This window comes from Pan troglodytes, chromosome 21 (assembly GCF_028858775.2).
Source record: "Pan troglodytes isolate AG18354 chromosome 21, NHGRI_mPanTro3-v2.0_pri, whole genome shotgun sequence".
Taxonomy (NCBI): Eukaryota; Metazoa; Chordata; class Mammalia; order Primates; family Hominidae; genus Pan; species Pan troglodytes.
In genome coordinates this window covers 69,839,159-69,860,695 of record NC_072419.2, presented here as the reverse complement: position 1 = coordinate 69,860,695, position 21,537 = coordinate 69,839,159, and the positions used below count along the sequence as shown (strand labels likewise).

At 53.5% G+C, this 21,537-nt stretch overlaps 1 protein-coding gene and 2 long non-coding RNA genes across 4 annotated transcripts; 1 reads left to right on the top strand and 2 right to left on the bottom strand.

The window, feature by feature from the left end:
* Window positions 1-34: 34 nt before the first annotated feature.
* On the bottom strand, window positions 35-1,484 carry PPDPF (pancreatic progenitor cell differentiation and proliferation factor). Its single transcript, XM_024352154.3, has 4 exons — window positions 1,305-1,484; window positions 836-915; window positions 610-687; window positions 35-531 (listed from the first exon to the last, which is right to left on the bottom strand). Exons 2-4 carry the CDS (start codon window positions 888-890, stop codon window positions 320-322), a joined length of 345 nt encoding a protein of 114 aa, XP_024207922.1. The 5' UTR covers window positions 891-915; window positions 1,305-1,484; the 3' UTR covers window positions 35-319.
* Window positions 1,485-2,009: 525 nt separating this feature from the next.
* On the top strand, window positions 2,010-5,243 carry LOC134809156 (uncharacterized). Its single transcript, XR_010154165.1, has 2 exons — window positions 2,010-3,716; window positions 4,303-5,243. It is a non-coding gene; the product is annotated as an uncharacterized LOC134809156 (long non-coding RNA).
* Window positions 3,294-20,815, bottom strand: LOC104003654 (uncharacterized). Of its 2 annotated transcripts, none has more exons than XR_008541335.2 (3): window positions 20,410-20,815; window positions 17,830-17,922; window positions 3,294-4,495 (listed from the first exon to the last, which is right to left on the bottom strand). It is a non-coding gene; the product is annotated as an uncharacterized LOC104003654 (long non-coding RNA). The 2 variants fall into 2 exon arrangements; XR_676363.4 differs by lacking the exon at window positions 3,294-4,495 and adding an exon at window positions 17,063-17,467.
* Between the last annotated feature and the right edge of the window lie 722 nt (window positions 20,816-21,537).

Here is a 21,537-nt window from a genome sequence, read left to right as displayed (position 1 = left end):
CGGGCCACACAGCTCAGGCACACACCATCGGGGCTACTGGCTGCTTGGAGTTTATTTTCCGCTTGGTGCCAGGTGCACAGTTCCAGATGTCAGGAAAGCTAGTGAGTGCTGGGGCCGGGCGGTAGAGAGCGGGGCTCTCACTCGTTTTTGGTGTCTGCTGTGTTGATGCGAAGGTCTGCTTGCTGCAGCCGCCTAGTTTACAGGGTGGGGGGTGGGAGGTGGGGAGGGGGGCGAGGGATGGGGAGTGGGGAGAGGGGCGGGGAGGGGCTCTGGTGGACTAGCGCCTCCGCAGGCCTGGGGCTGGTGGTAACCGCTCAGGTCAGGACTGGGGCCCAGCGCTGGCTGTGCTGGACTGACCGCCGGGCTGCTTCCTCGGGGCGTCCCGAGCCAGGCCACAGGTGGTCATGCTGCTGGAGGCCTGGGGAGGTTCCGAGTGCTCTGCGGACTCCAACACCGTGGCCATGAACGGGAGGGTGGACTTCCCGAAAAAGAAGCTGGCCCACCAATGACCCGGGTCAGCCTTGGGGAGACCTGAGAGAAGCGAAGTGGGGTCTTGATGCTGCCAGCTCCTGGAGGGGCGGGGGGAGAAAGGGGCGATCCTGCACTCACCTGGGGGGTGGGGAATGGCTTCCCCGGGGCACTCGGTACTGCTGCAGGAGCTGTTGCTGGAAGTGGAACCCAGGCGGCCTGGAGAGGAGAGGTCCCGTCAGCAACGCGGGGCGCGGAGCCCCCCAGCCCACCGGCCTTCAGGCCGAGCGCTGGTTCCGCAGCCTGCACGGGGACGGCACTGGCGCCAGCAGAGCATCTGCGTGGATGGGGGGCAGGGGCTACTCACGCCGGTAGTAGTCGTGGGTGGCCACGAGCGAGCCGCTGGAGGGGATGGCCGCCATGCTTTAGCTTGCTGGCTGGTGGGATCTGCGCATGGGGGTGGAGGAGCCCCTCGGGTCAGCGGCCTTCCGTCATGAAGGGCGCTCCCCAGCGGGTGGAGCCGCCGCGCTGGGTTATTTACCGAGGCGGGGCTCCCCAGCTCCCGGGACCGCCTTCGCCGCGCGGGGCGCGGGCGGCTCCAACCAGCCCAAACCGGCCGAGCGGGTGGAACAAAGGCGCTTTGTGCGCGGGGCCCCGGCCCAGACATCGGGAACCTGGTGGGCGCCGTCCCAACCCGCCCGACCCGAGAGGAGCCCGCCGGGGACCCCGAGCCCAGCGCTCGCCGGGCGGAGAGGACAGGAGCCCCCGGCCCAGCCCCGCCCCTCGCCCCCCGCCCCTCGGGCCTGCTCGTCCCACCCGCGCGCGGCGCCCCTCACCTGGGCGGCGACCCCTCGCGGGCCTCGGCGCACGATCACGGGTGGCGGGGACGGGGGCGCTAGGCCACGGAGCCCATTTGCAGAGGAGACCGCGGGAGGCCGCGCCACGACAGAGACGCGCGCGCGGGGTGCGCACGCGCGGACGCGCCCACTTATATGCGCCGGGGCCGCGGCGCGTCACGGAGGGCGGGGCGCACAGGCTCCCCCCCGGGCCCCACCCGGCCCCGCCCCCTTCCTGGCCCCGGCGAGGCCGCGCCCCCAGCTTCCACCTCGGTCCGACTCTCGCCGTCTGGCTTGGGCTGAGCCCAGCCCAGCGGCGTTCGTCTTGGGGCGGCCCGGCCGGTCCTGGGTCTGCAGGGGTTAAAAGACCCCGCGCCCGGGTCCGGGAGCCCAGCCCCCGCCGCTCTCCCGGGCCCAGGCCCCCGTCTCGGACGCGTCTCGGAGCCCCGCCTGGTCCAGCCCGCCCGTCCTCTTCAGCCCTTGTGGAGGCGACGGGGGTGCCGGGCGGGCCAAAAAGTGCTACGTGCGCGGAGTCCTCCGGCCCGGCCTCCAGGGACTTCGCAGCCAGAGGAACCTGGATCTCTCCCGAGTCCCCCTCACAGCTCTGGCAGCTCCGGAACCTGCACTCCGGTTCCCCAGCCCCAGGACGCGCCTGCTGCCCGCAGGGGGCGGTGAAAGGGTGGGCGGATGGAGGGGCAGTGGGAGGCGGGGCCCAGACGGAGAGGGGGGCGGATTTGGGTGGGTGAGGTGAGTCTCCAGTCGCTGGAGGCAGAGGCTGGGCCCCACTGCTCAGAGACCCCATGTTTGGGGAGCTCAGAGCGTTCCCGGCAGGGCCCTGGGGCCCTGGGGACGGTCCGCCATGCCAATCAGGAGGGGGCGCGTTTTCCCTTCCCAGGTAGAAAGGCGTCCTCCCTCTCCTCCTCCCCCCCACCCGCTGAATCCTCCCCACACCTCCCTCGGCCCCGCAGGGGAAATCGGCCTGCCCCTACGGAAATCCCGTTTCTTTATACACCCGGTCCTGGCTGGGCGGTGTCTTCCCCGTGGAAGAGAGGGTCCGGGAGGTCCGTGGGGCGGCGCAGTCCGAGGGCTTCGGGAGTCAGCCCGGGTGGATTTGTTTCGTGGCTCTCGTTGCTGGCTGGGACGGCCGTGTGCCCGTGTTGTTCCGGAGATCGAGGCCAACGGATGCCGTACTCTGTCCTCGCCGGGTGCTCAGTGAGGACCCAGAGCTGGGCAGGGACCCTGGGAGGCCCCTGAGCAAGACTTGGAGGGACGCCCTTGTGCCCCCTGAGCACGTGGGGAAGGCGCTGTCCTGGGCCCTGCACCGCTCTGTGTGTTCATTGCACGAGTGTGTTAAGCACCTACTATGTGCACATGGCCGAGCCAAGCGCAGGGAACGGTAAACCAAGGGAGAACGGCCTTCCCGTGGGGAGCAGTGCAGAGGCTGGCGGGGAGGGCTCAGGTTTCAGCTGAGATCTAAGGACGGAGGGCAGGAAACCGCCTGAGCCCCACCTGGGAGGGGGAGCTCAGTGCCGGAGAGCAGTGCCAGGACCTGCGATGGGAGAGGTGTGCAGCCCCGAGGGGTCACTGATGAGGCAGACGGGTCAGTTGGGTTGACACTCAGAGGGTCCTCAGGGGCAGACGCTGAGACGGGGTTTGGGGTTTGGGGTGCAGAGTGAGTACTGGTGATCAGCACCTGGGAAGGGGTGGGGAGGGTGCAGGGCCGGGCAGGGACTGTAGGGGCGGCCTGCGTTGGGCTTGGCTGGCACAGCCTTTGTGGCTTGCTTGGACCCATATGCAGCCGCCCAGGGACGGGAGACCCTGGTGAGGTGTCTGTGGCCCAAGCCCACCCTGAAGGAGCCGTGGGGCCGACTGCCGACCACGCCTGACAGCACGGCCTTTCAGGTCACCCGCTTCCCTCTAGGCCGGCCTGACCCAGCTCACCTCATTCTCAACCTCACCAGTCAACACCGGTCAACATCAGTCACAGAGCGTCTGAAAGGAGGAATTTTCATTTTCCTTTAAAGTGAAAAGGTAAAAACTGCATTTACTAAACCAGGCTGGTGGGGGCTCTGTGAGCCCCTCTGCACAGGAAGCCTCAGAGACGCTGCATGGTGTTCCCGGGGCATCCTGGCCAAGGTGGGAGAACACAGCCTCTGTGAGGACCCGCGGGATGCCCTCAGGGGCTGCCTCCTGGTTCTCGTCTCCTCTGAAGTGCAGACGACGCTGGCCCACATCCTTGTCGGGCAGAGGGGCTGCCGACTGGCCCCTGGCCGTGGCTCTTGCTGGGAGCCGTGTGGCCTGGGCTTGGACCCACATCCACCTCTTGCTGGCTGCCTGCTCTTGCCAGTGGCTGAGCCTGGCTTCTCCCATGACAGTGGCCGCAGACAGAGGGGACCCGTGCCACCAGGCAAGGTGAGCTCAGGGAACGCTAGCTCTCCTCTCCCCTGGCTCTGAGGGGTTCGGCGGTGCCCTTGGTGTGTCTGGGGGCTTTTGGGAAGTCTCAGGTCTGGGCTCTGGGTCAGGAAGCAGGAGCAAGGAGAGACACTGCACCCGAGCCTCCCCGGCTGTAGGAAATGGGGACAGAAAAGCTAAGCGGACGGAAGATGCATTGTGCGCAAGCTATAGGAGGCCGGTTCAGGCCTGGTTGCTGCTGGGATGTGATCATTGGCAGGGATGAGATTGACGGGGACGGTCAGCTGGAGAGGACAGGGCACAGCTGGACGAGGGCGGGGATGGCCACAGGCTTCCCACAGGGCGGGAGGGAAAGGCTTCCAGTCCCACTTGTAAGGGCTGCCTGCCACCCTGTAGCCACTGTCTCCTCCCTTGTGGACGGGACGATGGTGGCACCGTGTTATGGTTGGGTTAAGATATATATGTTAAGAATGTGTTAATCCCAGCGCGTGGGGAGGACTAGATGGGAGAGGCCCCTAGTGTGGAGGCTCACAGCCTTGCTCGGCCCCTGGGAGCCATCGCCACCTGCACTGTGCTCCTCCCACAGGTGTCTGGGGGCGAGGTGAGAGTTCTGCCAAAGCCGGAGCCAGGGTTGGACCCCCGGAGCTACTTGGTCGGCCCCTGGAGGGAGAGTGGTGTGTTCACACCATGGCCCTGGTGGCCCAGCTCTGCCCATCTTCATCCCAGGTGGCAGCTGCTGCCCAGCTCTCTGGCCAGTGCCTCTTAGATGGTGTCACCACCTGCAGAAGAAAACAGAAGTGCTGACTAATATTTGATGAAGGCCTGCTATGCCGGCGGCACCTGATGTGGCAGGTGAAGTCAGGGGGGCAGCAGCCAAAGCTGCCTGTTCCTCAGTGTCCCTGCCCGTGAGACGGGCATAGCTAACTCCTGTAGCCACCTTGAGGGTAAGATGCTTCCTGCAGGTGCTTGGACCAGTATCTGGCACGGGGCAGGTGCTCAGTGAATGTTCCTTATTAATCCCTGTACCTTTCACTGTTGGAAGTAACTCAGGACATTGGCTTGGTGGTTACACAAGCACTGTGGGAGAAGGTGGTGTATCTGTTCACCCTGGGTCCCAGTGGCTGAGGCAGAGCCAGCCATGCAGGAGGCAGGCGTCCAATATGTATATTGGATGGAAGATCGAATTGCATAATAAAATATATTAAAGATTTCCAGAGTGGAGGGGTGAGGAGGTCAACAAACCCTCTCCCCAAAATGTACCTGTAAATCTAAACAAAAGTCAGAAACAACCATGTCGGTGCTTTGGAATGTAACCAAAGGCAAACAGCAAACCAAGGAGTGTTTATTCATCAAAGAGCCACGCGCTGTGGTCCCAGCCACTCGGGAAGCTGAGGCAGGAGGGTCACTGGAGCCCAGGAGCTGGAAGCTGCAGTGAATTACGATGGCACCTGCTCTCCAGCCTGGGTGACAGAGAGAGACCCCGTCTCTAAAAAGAATAAAACCCTGGACTTAGGATAAAATCCAAAATTACTTGGCATAACTGAACCAGGAAAGTCTCAACTTAAATGGAAAACGAGGCCGGGCATGGTGGCTCACGCCTGTAATCCCAGCACTTTGAGAGGCCGAGGTGGGCGGATCACGAGGTCAGGAGATCGAGACCATCCTGGCTAACATGGTGAAAACCCATCTCCACTAAAAAAATACAAAAAAATTAGCCGGGCGTGGTGGCGGGCGCCTGTAGTCCCAGCTACCTGGGAGGCTGTGGCAGGAGAATGGTGTGAACCCAGGAGGTGGAGCTTGCAGTGAGCCAAGATCGCGCCACTGCACTCCAGCCTGGGTGACAGAGCGAGACTCCGTCTCAAAAAAAAAAAAAAAAAAAAAAAAAAAAAAAAAAAAAAGCCTACACTTTAGGATAAAATCCAAAATTACTTGGCATAAGTGAACCAGGAAAATCTCAGTTGCCGGGCATGGTGGCTCATGCCTGTAATCCCAGCACTTTGGGAGGCTGAGGCAGGCAGATCACCTGAAGTCAGGAGTTTGAGACCAGCCTGACCAACATGGCAAAATCCCATCTCTACTAAAAATACAAAAATTAGCCGGGCATGGTGTTGGGCACCTGTAATTCCAGCTACTTGGGAGGCTGAGGCAGGAGAATCTCTTGAACCCGGGAGGTGGAGGTTGCAGTGAGCTGAGATCACACCATTCCAGCCTGGGCGACAGAGCAAGACTCCATCTCCAAAAATAATAATAATAATAATAATAATACAAAATTAGCCAGGCGTGGTGGTGCGTGCCTGTAATCCCAACTACTCAGGAGGCTGAGGCGGGAGAATTACTTGAAACCGGGAGGTGGAGGTTGCAGTGAGCTGAGATTGCACCATTGCACTCCAGCCTGGGCAACAAGAGTGAACTCCATCTCAGAAAAACCCCGAAAAAACAAATAAATGGAAAAAAACAGTCCGCAAATGCTAACACGGAGATGGCACAGATGCTGGGATTTGTAAAAATGCACCAACATGCAGTTGTAAGCCCCTTACGTCAAGCGATGGACAGTGAGCATTTGACAAAGTTTAGCGTGCGTTCATGGTGAACATCTCGGCAAAGCAGGAACAGAAAACAACTTCTTCAATCTAAGAAAGAGCTCTGTTGAAGTATTTACAGCCAGCGCTGTACTGAGGTGAGAGAATCCTTTTCCCAGGACTGAGAGCAGGACGAGCGCATCCACTCCTACTCCTATTATCACCATTTACCAGCTGGGCGCGGTGGCTCACAACTGTAATCCCAGCACTTTGGGAGGCCAAGGCGGGTGGATCACTGGAAGTCATGAGTTCAAGACCCGCCTGGCCAAGGTGGTGAAACCCCATCTCTGCTAAAAAACAAACAAACAAACAAACAAACAAACAAAAAAATGCTAGGTGTGGTGGTGCGTGCCAGTAGTCCCAGCTACTCAGGAGACTGAGGCAGGATTGCTTGAACCCAGGAAGTGGAGGTTGCAGTGAGCCGAGATCATGCCACTGCACTCCAGCCTGGGTGACACAGTGAGACCCTGTCTCAAAAAACAAAAACAATAACAACAACAACAAAGCTATCTATTAGAAGTCTTAGCCAGTAAAATAAGAGAAGCAAAGTGCAGGCATACAGATTGAAAATGAAGAAATAAACCTGTCCCGATTACCAGACAACATGATTGTCTATGTAGAAAATCCCAAGGAATCTACAAAAAAGCAAACTCAATGAATAAGTGGGGTTAGCAAGATTGCAATATACAAAGTCAACATGCAAAAATCCATTGTATTTGACATGATTTGGCTGTGAGTCCCCAACTGCATGTTGAATTGTGATCCCCAGTGTTGGAGGTGGAGCCTGGTGGGAGGTGATTGGGTCATGAGGGTGGTTTCTATTTTCTTTCTTTCTTTCTTTTTTTTTTTTTTTTTTTTTGAGACAGAGTCTCGCTTTGTCCCCCAGGCTGGAGTGCAGTGGCCCGATTTCAGCTCACTGCAACCTCCACCTCCTGGGTTCAAGCAATTCTCCTGCCTCAGCCTCCTGCGTAGCTGGGACTATAGGCGCCCGCCACCATGCCTGGCTATTTTTTTTTTTTTTTTTTTGTATTTTTAGTGGAGACGGGGTTTCACCATATTGGCCAGGCTGGTCTCAAACTCCTGACCTCGTGATCCGCCTGCCTCGGCCTCCCAAAGTGCTGGGGTTACAGGCGTGAGCCACTGCGCCCGGCCTCATGTTGGTGGTTTCTAATGGTTTAGCACCATTCCCGAGTGCTGTCTGGTTATAGAGTTCTCACGAGACCTGGTGGTTTGAAAGTGTGTAGCAACTCCCCCTTCACTCTCTCTCTCCTGCTGCCACATGAAGATGTGCTTGCTTCCCCTTTGCCTTTCACCATGATTGTAAGTTCCCTGAGGCCTCCTGTACAGCCTACAGAACTGTGAGTCAATTAAACCTCTTTTCTTTATAAATTACCCAGTCTTAGGTAGTTCTTTATAGCAGTGCAAGGACAAACTAATACAGTATTTCTACCCGCAATGTACAGTTAGAATCAGAAATTTAAAAAAATGAAATGTTAAAGTATCAAGACCCAGGTAAACGGAGAGACATGCTGTGTTCCTGGGTTTTGGACTCAACAGTAGAGATACTGATTTTTGCCATGTTGATTTATACATTAAATGCAATTCCAGTAAAAATCTCAGCCACATTTTCTGAAGATATAGACAAGCAGTTCCCACAATTAAAATGGAAAGATGAACTAGAACAACTACAACAATTTTGGAAAATAACGATACAGAGGCCAGGTGCGGAGCCTCACGCCTATAATCCCAGCACTTTGGGAGGCTGAGGCAGGCGGATCACTTGAGGTTAGGAGTTCAAGACCAGCCTGGCCAACATGGTGAAACCCCGTCTCTACAAAAAATACAAAAATTAGCCAGGCCTGGTGGTGCACACCTGTAATCCCAGCTACTCAGGAGGCTGAGGCAGAAGAATTGCTTGAACCTGGGAGGTGGAGGTTGCAGTGAGCCAAGATCACACCACTGCACTCCAGCCTGGGTGACAGAGCGAGACTCTATGTCAAAGATAATGATATAGAGAAATTATGCTACCTCAATAATTTTTGTTGAGGTAAAATTCCCATATCATAAAATTAAGCATTTCAAAATATGCAATTCAGTAGCATCATGGAACACTCACAATGCAGTGCACCCATCACCTCTGACTAGTTCCAAAACATTTAATCTCCCCAAAAGGAAACCACACCCATTAAACAGTCTCTTCCCCTGTCCCCGTCCCCAGCCCCTGGCAACCACTAATATGCTTTCTGTGTCTCTGAATTTACCTATTCTGAACACATCATACAAATGGAATCATACGAGTTGTGCCTTTTGTTTCTGGTTTCTTCACCCAGTTTTCTAGATTCATTTTTTGTGGCTGAATAGCATTCCTTTGTATGGATAGACCACATTTCTCTCTCCATTCATCCATTTATGGACGTCAGTTGTTTCCACCTTTTGGATATTATAAATAGTGCTGTTGCAAACATTCCATGTACAAGTTTTTGTTTGAATACCTGTTTTCAACTCTTTTGGGTCTGTACTTAGGAGTGGAATTGCTGGCTCACACATTGCTGTCTATGTTTAACTTACTGAGGAACTGCCAGACTGTTTTCTGCAGTGGCTGGAACATTTTATGTTGCTACCAACAATGGAAGAGGCTTCCCATTTTTCCACATTTTTGCCAACCTTGATATTTTTCATATTTCTGATTATGGCCACCTCAGAGAGTGTGAAGTGGTGTCTTACTGTGGTTTTGATTTGCATTTTCCTAATGACTAATGATATTGAGTGTCTTTGTATCTGCTTATCGACTATTTGGGCATCTTCTTTGGATAAATGTTTATTCGGACCCTTTGCCCATTTTACATTGGGTTTTTGTCTTTGTATTGTTGAGTTGTAAGAGTCCTTTGTATATTCGGAATGCTGGACCCTTATCTGCTGTGATTCACAAATGTTTTCCCCCATTCTGTAGATTCTCTTTTCATTCTCTTGACAGTGTCCTTTGATGCTCAAAAGTTTTTAATTTTGGCAAAGTCCAGTTACCTACCTTTTCTTACTTTGCTTGTGGTTTTAGTGTCTTATCTAAGAAGGTCATGAACAATTTACTTATTTTTCTTTTTTTTTTTTCGAGACACAGTCTTCCTCTGTTGCCCAGGCTGGAGGGCAATGGCACATTCTCGGCTCACTGCAGCCTTGACCTCCAACGCTCAAGGGATCCTTCCATCTCAGCCTCCCTGGTAGCTGGGACTACAGGGGCACACAACCACTCTCAGCTAATTTCTTACTTTTTTGTAGAGATGTGGTCTTTCTATGTTGCCCAAGCTGGTCTTGAACTCCTGGGCTCAAGTGATCCTCCCATCTTAGCCTCCCAAACAGCTGGGGGATTATAGGCATGAGCCGCTGTGTCCAGCCTACACCTATGGTTTCTTCAAATAGTAGTATATTTTTATTAGATCACATATTGATATATAGGTGAGGGAAGAGCCCGGCTTCATTATATTGATTGACAGGTGAGGGAGGAGCCGGCTTCATCATATTGATAGACAGGTGAGGGAAGAGCCGGCTTCATCATATTGATAGACAGGTGAGGGAAGAGCCGGCTTCATCGTATTGATAGACAGGTGAGGGAAGAGCCGGCTTCATCGTATTGATAGACAGATGAGGGAAGAGCCGGCTTCATGATATTGATTGACAGGTGAGGGAAGAGCGGGTTTCATTATATTGCAGGTGGATATGCAGATTTTCTAACGTCATTTGTTGAAAAGACTATTCTTTCCATATACGACCTCATTTTATTTTATTTTACTTTTTATTTTATTTTATATTTTTGAAATGGAGTCTGACTCTGTTGCCCAGGCTGGAGTGCGGTGGTGCAATCTTGGCTCACTGCATCCTCCTGGGTTCAAGCGATTCTCGTGCCTCAGCCTCCCGAGTAGTTGGGATTACAGGGTTGTACCACCACGCCCCGCTAATTTTTGTAGTTTTAGTAGAGACGGGGTTTCACCATGTTGGCCAGGCTGGTCTCGAACTCCTGGGCTCAGGGATCTGCCCGCCTCAGGCTCCCGAAGTGCTGGGATTAATGGCGTGAGCCACTGCACCCGGCCATGATCTTATTTTAGAAATTGCTACAAAATCGCAATATTGAACACAGTGTGCGATAACAAGATGTCTTAGAAAAACAAAAATAACAGAATAAAACAAAACAAGACAGTGAGGGCCGGGAGTGGTGGCTCACACCTGTAATCCCAACACTTTGGGAGGCCAAGGCAGGTGGATCACGAGGTCAGGAGATCGAGACCATCCTGCCCAACATGGTGAAACCCCGTCTCTACTAAAAATACAAAAATTAGCTGGGCATGGTGGCGTGTGCCTGTAATCCCAGCTACTTGGGAGGCTGAGGCGGGAGAATCGCTTGAACCCAGGAGGCGGAGGTTGCAGTGAGCTGAGATCGTGCCACTGCACTCCAGCCTGGCGACATAGTGAGACTCTGTCTCAAAAAAAAAAAAAACAAGACAGTGAGGTCTTGGTGAGGAGACAGATACAGACATCAGTGTAACAGGATGGAGTCCAGAGACAGCCTCACACAAATGTGACCAAATGTTCTCGGAGAAAGGCACTACAGTGATTTGACAGAGCAAGTATCATCTTTTCTGCCGGGCACAGTGGCTCACGCATGCAATCCCAGCGCTTTGGGAGACTGAGGCGGGCGGATCACTTGAGCCCAGGGGTTAGAGACCAGCAGGGGCAACATGGTGAGAACTTGTCTCTACAAAAAATAGCTGGGCTTCATGGCACGTGCCTACAGTCCCGGCTACTCAGGAAGCTGTGGTGGGAGGATCGCTTGACCCTGAGAGGCAGAGGTTGCAGTGAGCTGAGATCATGCCACTGCACTCCACCCTGGGCAACAGAGTGAGTCCTTGTTTCGAGAGGCAGAGGTTGCAGTGAGCTGAGATCATGCCACTGCACTCCACCCTGGGCAACAGAGTGAGTCCTTGTTTCGAGAGGCAGAGGTTGCAGTGAGCTGAGATCATGCCACTGCACTCCACCCTGGGCAACAGAGTGAGTCCTTGTTTCGAGAGGCAGAGGTTGCAGTGAGCTGAGATCATGCCACTGCACTCCACCCTGGGCAACAGAGTGAGTCCTTGTTTCGAGAGGCAGAGGTTGCAGTGAGCTGAGATCATGCCACTGCACTCCACCCTGGGCAACAGAGTGAGTCCTTGTTTCGAGAGGCAGAGGTTGCAGTGAGCTGAGATCATGCCACTGCACTCCACCCTGGGCAACAGAGTGAGTCCTTGTTTCGAGAGGCAGAGGTTGCAGTGAGCTGAGATCATGCCACTGCACTCCACCCTGGGCAACAGAGTGAGTCTTTGTTTAAAAAAAAAAGAGTATAATCTTTTCAACAAATGGTGCTGGAAGAATTTGACATTCACATGCAAAAAAACAAAACAAAACAAAACAACAACAACAAAAAAAAACCAACCAAACAAAAACCTTGACCTAAATCTCACATATTATACAAAGATTAACTATACAAATGGATAATGTATCTAAATATAAAATGTAAACTATAAAACATCTAGAAGAAAGTACAAGAGATAATCTTTGTGACCTGAGCAGCCAATATTAAAAGCATGATCCATTTAAGAAAAATATGGATAAACTGGGCTTCACTGAAATAAAAAACTTGTATTGTGAATGATCCTGTTAAGAGATTAGAAAGACAAGCCACAGACTTGGAGAAAATATGTGCAAATCACAGAACTGACAAAGGACTTGTATCCACAATACATAGAAAACTCTCAAGACTCAACACCAAAAAATAAAAATAAACAATTCAATTGAAAACTTGGCCAAGGGGCTGGGTGCCGTGACTCACGCCTGTAATCCCAGCACTTTGGGAGGCCTAGGCGGGCGGATCACGAGGTCAGGAATTCGAAACCAGCCTGACCAACATGGCGAAACCCTGTCTCTACAAAAAATACAAAATTTAGCTGGGCATGATGGTGCGTGCCTGTAGTCCCAGCTACCTGGGGGGCTGAGGCAGGAGAATCACTTGAACCTGGGAGGCAGAGGTTGCAGTGAGTCGAGATTGCACCACTGCACTCCAGCCTGGACAACAGAGTGAGACTCCATCTCAAAAAAAAAAAAAAAAAAAAAAAGAAAGGTCAAGGATTTGAATAGACATTTCTGCAAAAAAGACATGCAAATGGCTAAAAGGTACACGGAAAGATCCATAGGGTTAGTCATCAGGGAAATGCAAATCCAAACCCCAACGAGACAACACTTCACACCCAGCAGAGCTCTGATAAAAAGACACACAATAATAAAAGCAGAGGAATGGAAACCCTGCTACACAGCTGCTGGGAATGTGAAATGGTGTAACCACTTTGGAAAACATTTTGGCAGTTCCTCAAAAGGTTAAATATAGTCACAGGATTTTGCTTTTCAATATCTACCCGGGATAAATGAAAACGTGTCCACACACAAAAATCTTGTACCACCATGGAGCATTATTCATGTTAGCTAAAAAGTGGAAACAGGCTGGGCGCAGTGGCTCATGCCTGTAATCTCAGCACTTTGGGAGGCCAAGGTGGGCGGATCACCTGAGGTCAGGAGTTCGAGACCAGCCTGGCTAACATGGCGAAACCCTGTCTCTACTAAAAATACAAAAATTAGTCGAGTGTGGTAGCAGGTGCCTGTAATCCCAGCTACTTGGGAGGCTGAGGCAGGAGAATCACTTGAACCCTGGAGGCAGAGGTTGCAGTGAGCCGAGATTGCACCACTGCACTCTAGCCTGGACCACAGAGCAAGACTCTGTCTCAAAAAAAAGTGGAAACAACCCAAATGTCCATCAACTGATGAATGATGAACAAAATGTGGCCCGTCCCTACAGCAGAGGATTGTTTGGCAATAAGAAAGAAGAAAGCACTGACGCAGGCTGCAACGCAGAGAAACCAAACCCAGAAGCAGCCAGTCAGCAAAGACCACACACTGCGCACGGTTCCATTCATACAAAACGCCCAGAACAGGCAAATGCATGGAGCCAGAAGGCAGATGAGTGGTTGCCCAGGGCTTGGTTAGAGGTGGAGGAGGAATGGGGACTGATTACTAAATGGTACAAGGTTTCTTTTCAGGGTGATGAAATGTTCTAAAATTAGATTATGGTGATGGTTGCTCGGCTTTGTAAATATGCTAAGAGCCATTGCATCATGCACTTTAAATGGGCGAATATTATGGCATGTAAATGATATCTCAATAAAGCTGTTTTTAAAAAAGGATAAAAGGATGGGTGCAGTCGTTTACGCCTATAATCCCAGCACTTTGGGAGGCCGAGGCAGGCGGATCACCTGAGGTCAGGAGTTCGAGACCAGCCTGGGCAACATGGAGAAACCCTGTCTCTATTTAAAAAAAAAAAAAAAAAAATTAGCCAGGGTGGTGGTGCACGCCTGTAATCCCAGCTACTCAGGAGGCTGAGGCAGGAGAATCGCTTCAACCTGGGAGGCGGAGGTTACAGTGAGCCAAGATCGCACCACTGCACTCCAGCCTGGGCGACAAGAGCAAAACTCCATCTCCAAAAAAAAAAAAAAAAAAAAAAAAAAAAGGGATAAAAGACTTAATGGGAGCTTCACCAAAGACCGTGTACTAACTAGCCCATGAAATGTTCTTCAACAACATTAGGGAAATGCAAATTAAAAGCACCATGAGAGGCCACCTATGAGAGCAGCTGAAAAAAAAAAAAAAAAATTTCCAGACACCAAGGACGCCAAGTGCTGCAGCGGCCGTGAGGCTCCGGGAACTCCCCTGGGGGTGCAGACGGCGCGGGTTTCCCTCCCGAAGCCAGGTCGGCAGCTTCTGGTGAAGGGAGACCTGCGCCTGGCGTATGACCCAGCAATTCCGCTTCTGAGCATTTATCCAAGACAAATTCAAACAGGTTTACGTTAAAGGATGGTACACAGATGTTTATGGGAGCTCTATTCATAGCTGCCCAACCTGGAAGCGTTGCAGGTGTTCTTCTGCGGGTGAACAGAGACTGTGGTGTGTCGTGTACGAGATACTGCTGAGTGATAGAAGGAACGAGTCGTCGATCCGTGAAACCCCCTGGGTGGGTGTCCACAGCGCTGTGCCAAGTCAGAAAAGCCAGACCTCAACGCAACCCGGTGCGTCTATGTCCTGGGCCTCATCCGACATTCTTAGAACAAATGGGGTTTCCAGGGGGAAGAGGAGGGGTGACCGCAAACGGTACGTCTGGGGAGATTTCCGAGTCGTGGGATGTCCTGCTTCCTGAGTGCGGCGGTGGCGATATGTGTGTGTGAATATTCACAGAGTCGTACATCTTCCAAAAAAGTCAACTTACTGTGTGATAATTCAAAAAAATAACGACAGATAAAACAATGATTTAAGACACACAGCCATCGTAGTAAACACTGATCCATGAATCATCCACGAATGCTAAGTCCAGAGATGGATTCTGATGAGGGACAGGACATTTACCTAACCCAAAGTGAGACAGGACTACAACAGGGTGGCCGCAGGAGAACAGATGATTCCAGGCAGCAGTTTCATGGCTATCAAAAGAGAGCTGTTGAAAAAGCTGCAGAGGCCAGGGGGTGACCAGACACTGAAGACCAGGACATGGGCCAAGCTGGCCGAGACGACTGGACCCACTGGGCCAAGCTGGGCCGAGACGACTGGACCCACTGGGCTGAGCTGGGCCGAGACGACTGGACCCACTGGGCCGAGCTGGGCCGAGACGACTGGACCCACTGGGCCACGCTGAGGCGAGACGACTGGACCCACTGGGCCGAGCTGGGCTGAGACGACTGAACCCACTGGGCCGAGCTGGACAAGATGACTGGACCCACTGGGCCACGCTGGCTGAGACGACTGGACCCACTGGGCCGAGCTGGGCCGAGATGACTGGACCCACTGGGCCACACTGGCCGAGACGACTGGACCCACTGGGCCGAGCTGAGCCGAGACGACTGGACCCACTGGGCCAAGCTGGACAAGATGACTGGACCCACTGGGCCAAGCTGGACAAGATGACTGGACCCAGTGGGCCATGCTGGCCGAGACGACTGGACCCACTGGGCCGAGCTGGGCCGAGACTACTGGACCCACTGGGCCAAGCTGGACAAGATGACTGGATCCACTGGGCCACGCTGGCCGAGACGACTGGACCCACATGGCAGCGGACTTGACCTGGGTTTCACCGGTGACCTAATTATATGCTCATCAACACACAAATCACACTCGGCAGTGCCATGACAGTTCCAGGAACACACATATTTGGTGTAAAAAAGGGTGGCACCACAGTTCCTAGAAATCTTGACCTTTTTCCAGAAATCTTTATGAATATTCCACTCCTTGGTTAAAGAAACCCATTAAAGGTAGGGGCCCCAAACCCTGCCTCACGACTCACTTTCTTGAGAACACCCAGACTCCCCTTTCTTCTTTGACTTTTTTTTCTATTTGCCTGTTTATTTTTATGAGGCAGGGTCTCACTATGTTGCCCAGGCTGATCTCGAACTCCTGCCTCAGCCTCCCAATGTGTTAGGATTACAGGCGTGAGCCTTCACACCCAGCCACACTCTGCTTTCTGGAGGGTGTACTTTTTGCTTTGCAATAAATCTCTACTTTCATTATTTTTTAACTCATCCTTGAATTCGTTTTGTGATGGTGTTAAGAGGCGGGACACTGGCCTGGGTCAAGGTCCCATTCGCATTTGGGGACCTCCCCTGGCCACCGGTATCAAAAGTACTTCCTTGTTAATTTTCAGGTTTTTTTTTTGAGACGGATTCTCACTCACTCTGTCACCCAGGCTGGAGTGCAGTGGCATGATCTTGGCTACTGCAACCTCTGCCTCCCGGGATCCAGCGATTCTCGTGACTCAGCCTCCTGAGTAGCTGGGAATACCAGCATGTGCTACCACACCTGGCTAATTGTTGAATTTTTAGTAGAGATGGGGTTTCACCATTTTGGCCGGGCTGGTCTTGAACTCCTGGGCTCAAGTGATCCACCCGCCTTGGCCTCCCAAAGTGCTGGGATTACAGGTGTCAGCCACCGTGCCCGGCTTACTTATCAGTTACAAAGGGCAAAGTGGTAACTTTACTGTGAGAAGCTTGTGGATGCCAGTTTAACCAGAGGATCAAAGGTACCGTTGCCGCTGGTGGGCAGCCAGCGTCCCGAGTGCTGGGAAGGATGCCTGGCTCTTGGTGCCAATCTGTTCATGCAGAAATGTCAGGAACGCTCAACGCGGGGATGATCTACAAAACAAGCGGTTTGCATTCTTCAAAGGTTTCAGTGTCATAAAAGATTTTTAAAAAGACAGGCCCAATGTATATACTGTGAAAATAGTAAAACAATAAAATATAAAAATTAAAAGACTGAAGTAACCTTGTCTTTGTATTGATGTGGAGTCAACCGCTGATTCCAGTTGTGGGGGAGTAGCTGCTGCCAGGTACGTCTCACTCCAGAAACGACTCTGGACCAGACAAAATTCGTGCGCCGCTCTCTTCAGGCAGTGGGGTGAGGACAGCACAAGACCGAGAGGGTGCTTGGAGGCGCCCACACTCCCGGCTCTCCTTGGCCATAACCCCACAAGCAGGGCTCCAGGCAGAGCACGGCGGTCCCCCTGGGATGAGAGGCAGAGACTGGAGTGAGGGGCTTAGGTGTGCATGTTGCTGGTGGGGAGTGCTTGGGACCTCTGCAAGCCTGTGGCTGAGGGTGAGGAGGTGCCGGAGGCTCACCAGAGAGCAGTGACTATAGGCCCTGTGCTGTTATCCGTCACTGCATAACCAATCAACACCGATTTAGTAGCTTTAAAAAACATGCATTTATTCTCAGTTTTGGGGGGTCAGGAGCCCACACACAATTCCGCTGGGTGGCTCGGGGTTTCAAGAGTGCCACCAAGGTGTTGGTATTTCTTTCTGAAGCTTGAGGTCCTCTTTGAAGGCCACGTGGTTGTTGGCAGAATTCAGTTCCCTGTGGCTGTAGGACTGAGGTCCCTGCTTTCTTGTTGGCTGGCAGCCTGGGGCCACTCACTGGTTCCCTGATACGAGGCCCCTCCCAGGCCTTCCAACAGCCATATCTTCACAGACAGCAGGGGTGTCTTGCTGCTCCGTCCCCCAGGACAGAGCCTGGAATGATGCAGCCAATCACGGAGTGACTTATCACCTTTCTGTGTTCTATGGGCTGGACACAAACCATAGTGTTTCTCGGAGGAAAGTACTCAAGGCTGCGACTCACCAGGGATCACCTGAGGTTGTGTTCACCCAGGTTAGAGCAGAACAAAGATGGTAGAGGACAAGTTGTGTTGGGCAGTATTTTGGCATTTGGCATTTGGACCTGGCCAGAGTGGAGAGACTTGGGCGGCATTGGCATTTGGCATTTGGACCTGGCTAGAGTGGAGAGACCTTACTTTTTTTTTTTTTTTTTTTTTGAGGAGAAAGGACTACAATGTACAATAATGCCTACTCCACACTCATCTAACGAAAGTTCAGACCAAGCCCCACAGAGATCTGCAGGGGAGACTGAGATTGAGGGTTGAGTCTTACCAAGGTAGCAGGACTTGGGAAACACTTTGGGCTTTCGACATCGACACTGACAAAGCATGAGAACAAGTCCACAGGGCCCAGCAGTGAAGCAACCTGCAAAGCAAACACCGACAGCTTCAGAGGAGGAAGCAGAGTAGACTCTCTACACGATGTTCAGTATTCAGTCAAAAATCACTAGACACACGAAGAAACAGGACAATGCAACCCACGGTCAAGGGGTAAAAGCCAATTATCAATTGATTTATTTCCAGCTGCAAATTCACCCTTTATTGCCTTCCTCAAAAAAGTGAATCTCAGCTGGGTGCAGTGGTTCGCGTCTGTAATCCCAGGGCTTTGGGAGACGAAGGCGGGTGGATCACTTGAGCCCATGAGTTGGAGACCAGCCTAGGCAACATGGCAAGACCCTATCTCTATAAAAAATACAAAAATTAGCTGGGCGTGGTGGTGTGTACCTGTAGTCCCAAATACTTGGGAGGCTGAGGTGGGAGGATCGCTTGAGCCTGGGAGGCCGAAGCTGTGGTGAACCATGATTGTGCCACTACTCTACAGCCTGGGGGACAGAGTGAGACCCTGTCTCAGAAAAAAAGAAAAGAAAAAAAATGAATCTGCCCAGTGTAAAGGAGAAATGCTTAAAGTAATTCTGTCCACTGCTGTGGAGCAGGTATTGAAGGTTAAATTTCGAGCCAAGAGACAATAAACTAGTGGTTGGCATAATGCACCTATCATGTGGCTGAAACATCCTGGGGTGTGTACTAAGCAGGTACACCCACACAAGAGACACGCACACAAGTGTTCGTAGCAGCTTTATTTGTAGTCGTTCAGAACTGGAAGTGGAATGCAGTACAGTGATGAAAATGAACAAATGCCTGCTGCACGGGACGGCATGGAGGCATCTCACAGACACGGTCGTGTGTGAAAGAAGCCACACAAAAGGATACACACTGTGCATTGTGTTCCCTTTATATAAAGCTTAAAAACAGGCAAACGTGATCTGTGCTGTCAGAAGTCACCTTTACCGAGGGGCAGGAGGGAATGTTGTTTCTTGGTCTGGGTGTGTTCTCCTGGTGGTCACTCATCAGGCACATTTGCGGTGTGTCACTTTTCTCTATGTATGCTCAAAGTCACGTCTTTAAAAAGGCAGATGTCCCCTCTGTGTTCTCCCTGCCCTTCCTCCTGCCCTGGCCCAGCTGCTCGGTTCCTGGCGGTGTGGGGAGGTCCCTCCAGGGGTGGGGAGGCTCTGAATCTCTGTGGGAGGCGATGGTGGGCGGCGGCCCCTGGGAGGCTCATCCCCAGGGTGCAGGCAGGGTCCTGTTATTCCCTTCATAAGATTCCCAGCTGCCTAATTGAGGGAAGGGCTATTCAAAGAGGTGAAAACAGGGCCTCCGGAGCTGCTAATGAACTTCAGGTTCCCCAGGGCAATTTCCCACCTTGAGAGATCCCCCTTGAACCTGGTGCCGGCTACATAGGAGAGGAGATGGGACCTTGGGTGGGGCCCAGGAAGGGAGCTCTGCTTTAGTGGGCCCTTGAGGGGGCCCTGACCACAGACACTGGAACCCCCATTCTCTCCAGACCTGACCACAGACACTGGACCCCCCATTCTCTCCAGACCTAACCACAGACACTGGAACCCCCCATTCTCTCCAGACCTGACCACAGACACTGGACCCCCCATTCTCTCCAGACCTGACCACAGACGTTGGACCCCCCATTCTCTCTGGACCAGCTGCAGAATGAGACACAATTGATGGCCCCCCCTTCCTCCGGGGCCCAGAGGAGGCAGCTGTAGGGTCAATGGTCTGCAGACCCTACCCAGGCTCTCCCCTCTGCCTCTGGGCACTGGAGGGCACAGCGCCCCTGTGCCGGCACCAGGGGCTGCCCTTCTTGGGTGCAAGAGGTGACCCCACCCTGGTCGGTGACCCCGGCCTCCTGTTTAGCCTCCCAGCCTGCAATGGGCTGTAATGGCCAGGGGCCGGGAGGGGCTAGCAGGGACTGCAGCTGGAAGCCCAGAAGCCCAGAAAGTGCTGCTTGCGGCAGGAGCACGTGCTGTCTGCTCCCCACCAGGGTGGGTGCTGGGCTCCCGGGCAGCAGGGCCTGGAGGGAGGGCATCCTGCTGCTGCTGCCTCTCACCATGGCAACGCTCCCTGCTGGGGCCTGCAGGTGGGGGTGGCAGGCCAGGCCGCCCTTCCCCCTGGCGGAGGGGCTGCATCCCTCCTGGGCCTCCCTGGTAGACTCAGGTCTGCCTCAGGCACACCCAGACACCGGGTTGGAGGGTGGGCTGTCGGGGCTGTGGCTGGCCCTGGTCTGTGGCCTGACCTGCAGGCATGTTTGCCCGCTGCCAGCCCAGCCCCAGCTTCTCTGATCTGGGGGGACATGAGCTGCTCCTCTAAGGAAGGCTCCAGAGGCAGGAGCTCCTCTGCTGCCATGGAGACTGTTTAATTCGCTGCCTCAAGGGCATGCTCAGTCCCCTGGGAGCCAGCCCCAAGGCATGGCCGCGGGGGAGGGCCTTGTCCTGGTGGCCGTCCAGGGGGCCCAGGTGGGCCAGCAGACGAGATGCTCCGTGACCCGAAACTGAATCCACACCTGCTCTGGGGCCAGGCCAGGGCTGAGGTCATCCTGCGACACTGGGGGCCAGAGAGCGGCCTTGGCCTTGCTCCCCACCCTGCCTCCAAGCCCCCGTCTGCCTCTGGGCTGCCAGCCTCCACCTGCCTGCGGCGGTGGCCCCGGGGTGATGGCCTGGCTGTGCCCCATGCACAGGTGGTTCGTTAGGCACTCGGCGGCTATTATTAACCCGGCAGTGACGTCACCGGCAGCCAATGGGAGGCAGGTTTATTTCCGGGGCTGACAGCTTGATAGCGGTTAATTTTAGCTGCATCTTCTTTCCCGAGGCTCGTGAAACCCTAGCCAGCCAAAGAAGGGGTTGCCTGTGTCTCCCCAAACAGCTCAGGGATGGGTCCTGGGGGCTCTGGGAGGCGGCAAGGAGGGGCGGGGCCTGGGGGCTCTGGGAGGGGTCGAGGAGAGGCGGGGCCTGCCCCCAGGGGAGCCCTGATTGGCTGGTGCCCTCTTGACTAGCCATTTCCCCCTCCCCCCACCCCCCCCCAGGTTGTTGGTGAGGAGGGCACTGTGACCAGGGACTCAGATGCAAGAAGAGGGGCCCAAGTCCTGACCTGGGGGAGGGCAGGGAAAGCACAGGCCACAGGCCCCCCTACTTGCTGTGTGTCCTTGGACAGGAATCTTGGCCTTTCTGTGCCCAGTTGCCTCACAGGTTCTCAAGGTCCTCCAGCCAGCCTTGTGGGGCCTACCTTGTAGCCTCTGTCCCCGCAGCCCCCATCCCTGCACACTGTGCACGTGCACGGCCCCCTGTCCCCCGTCCCCCACACTGTGAACTCACACAGCTGGGCGACTTGGCTGTGACTAATTAGGATGCTTGGTACTTGAAGTCATTTGGTGCTACCCGGCCATTGACAAGTGTTTTGCCTGCTTGTTGTGCTATGACAGAATACCTGAGACTGGGTAATTATACATTACTTAAATTTAAAAATTTACTTTATAAAGTTTGCTTTATAAATTTATAAATTATTATAAGTAAACAGAAGTTTATTTCTCAGTCTGGAGGCCAGGAAGTCCAGGATCAAGGTGCTGCCATCTGGTAGGGCCTTCTTGCTGTGTCCTCACATGGGAGAAGGTGGAAGAGCAAGAGAGAACCCACTG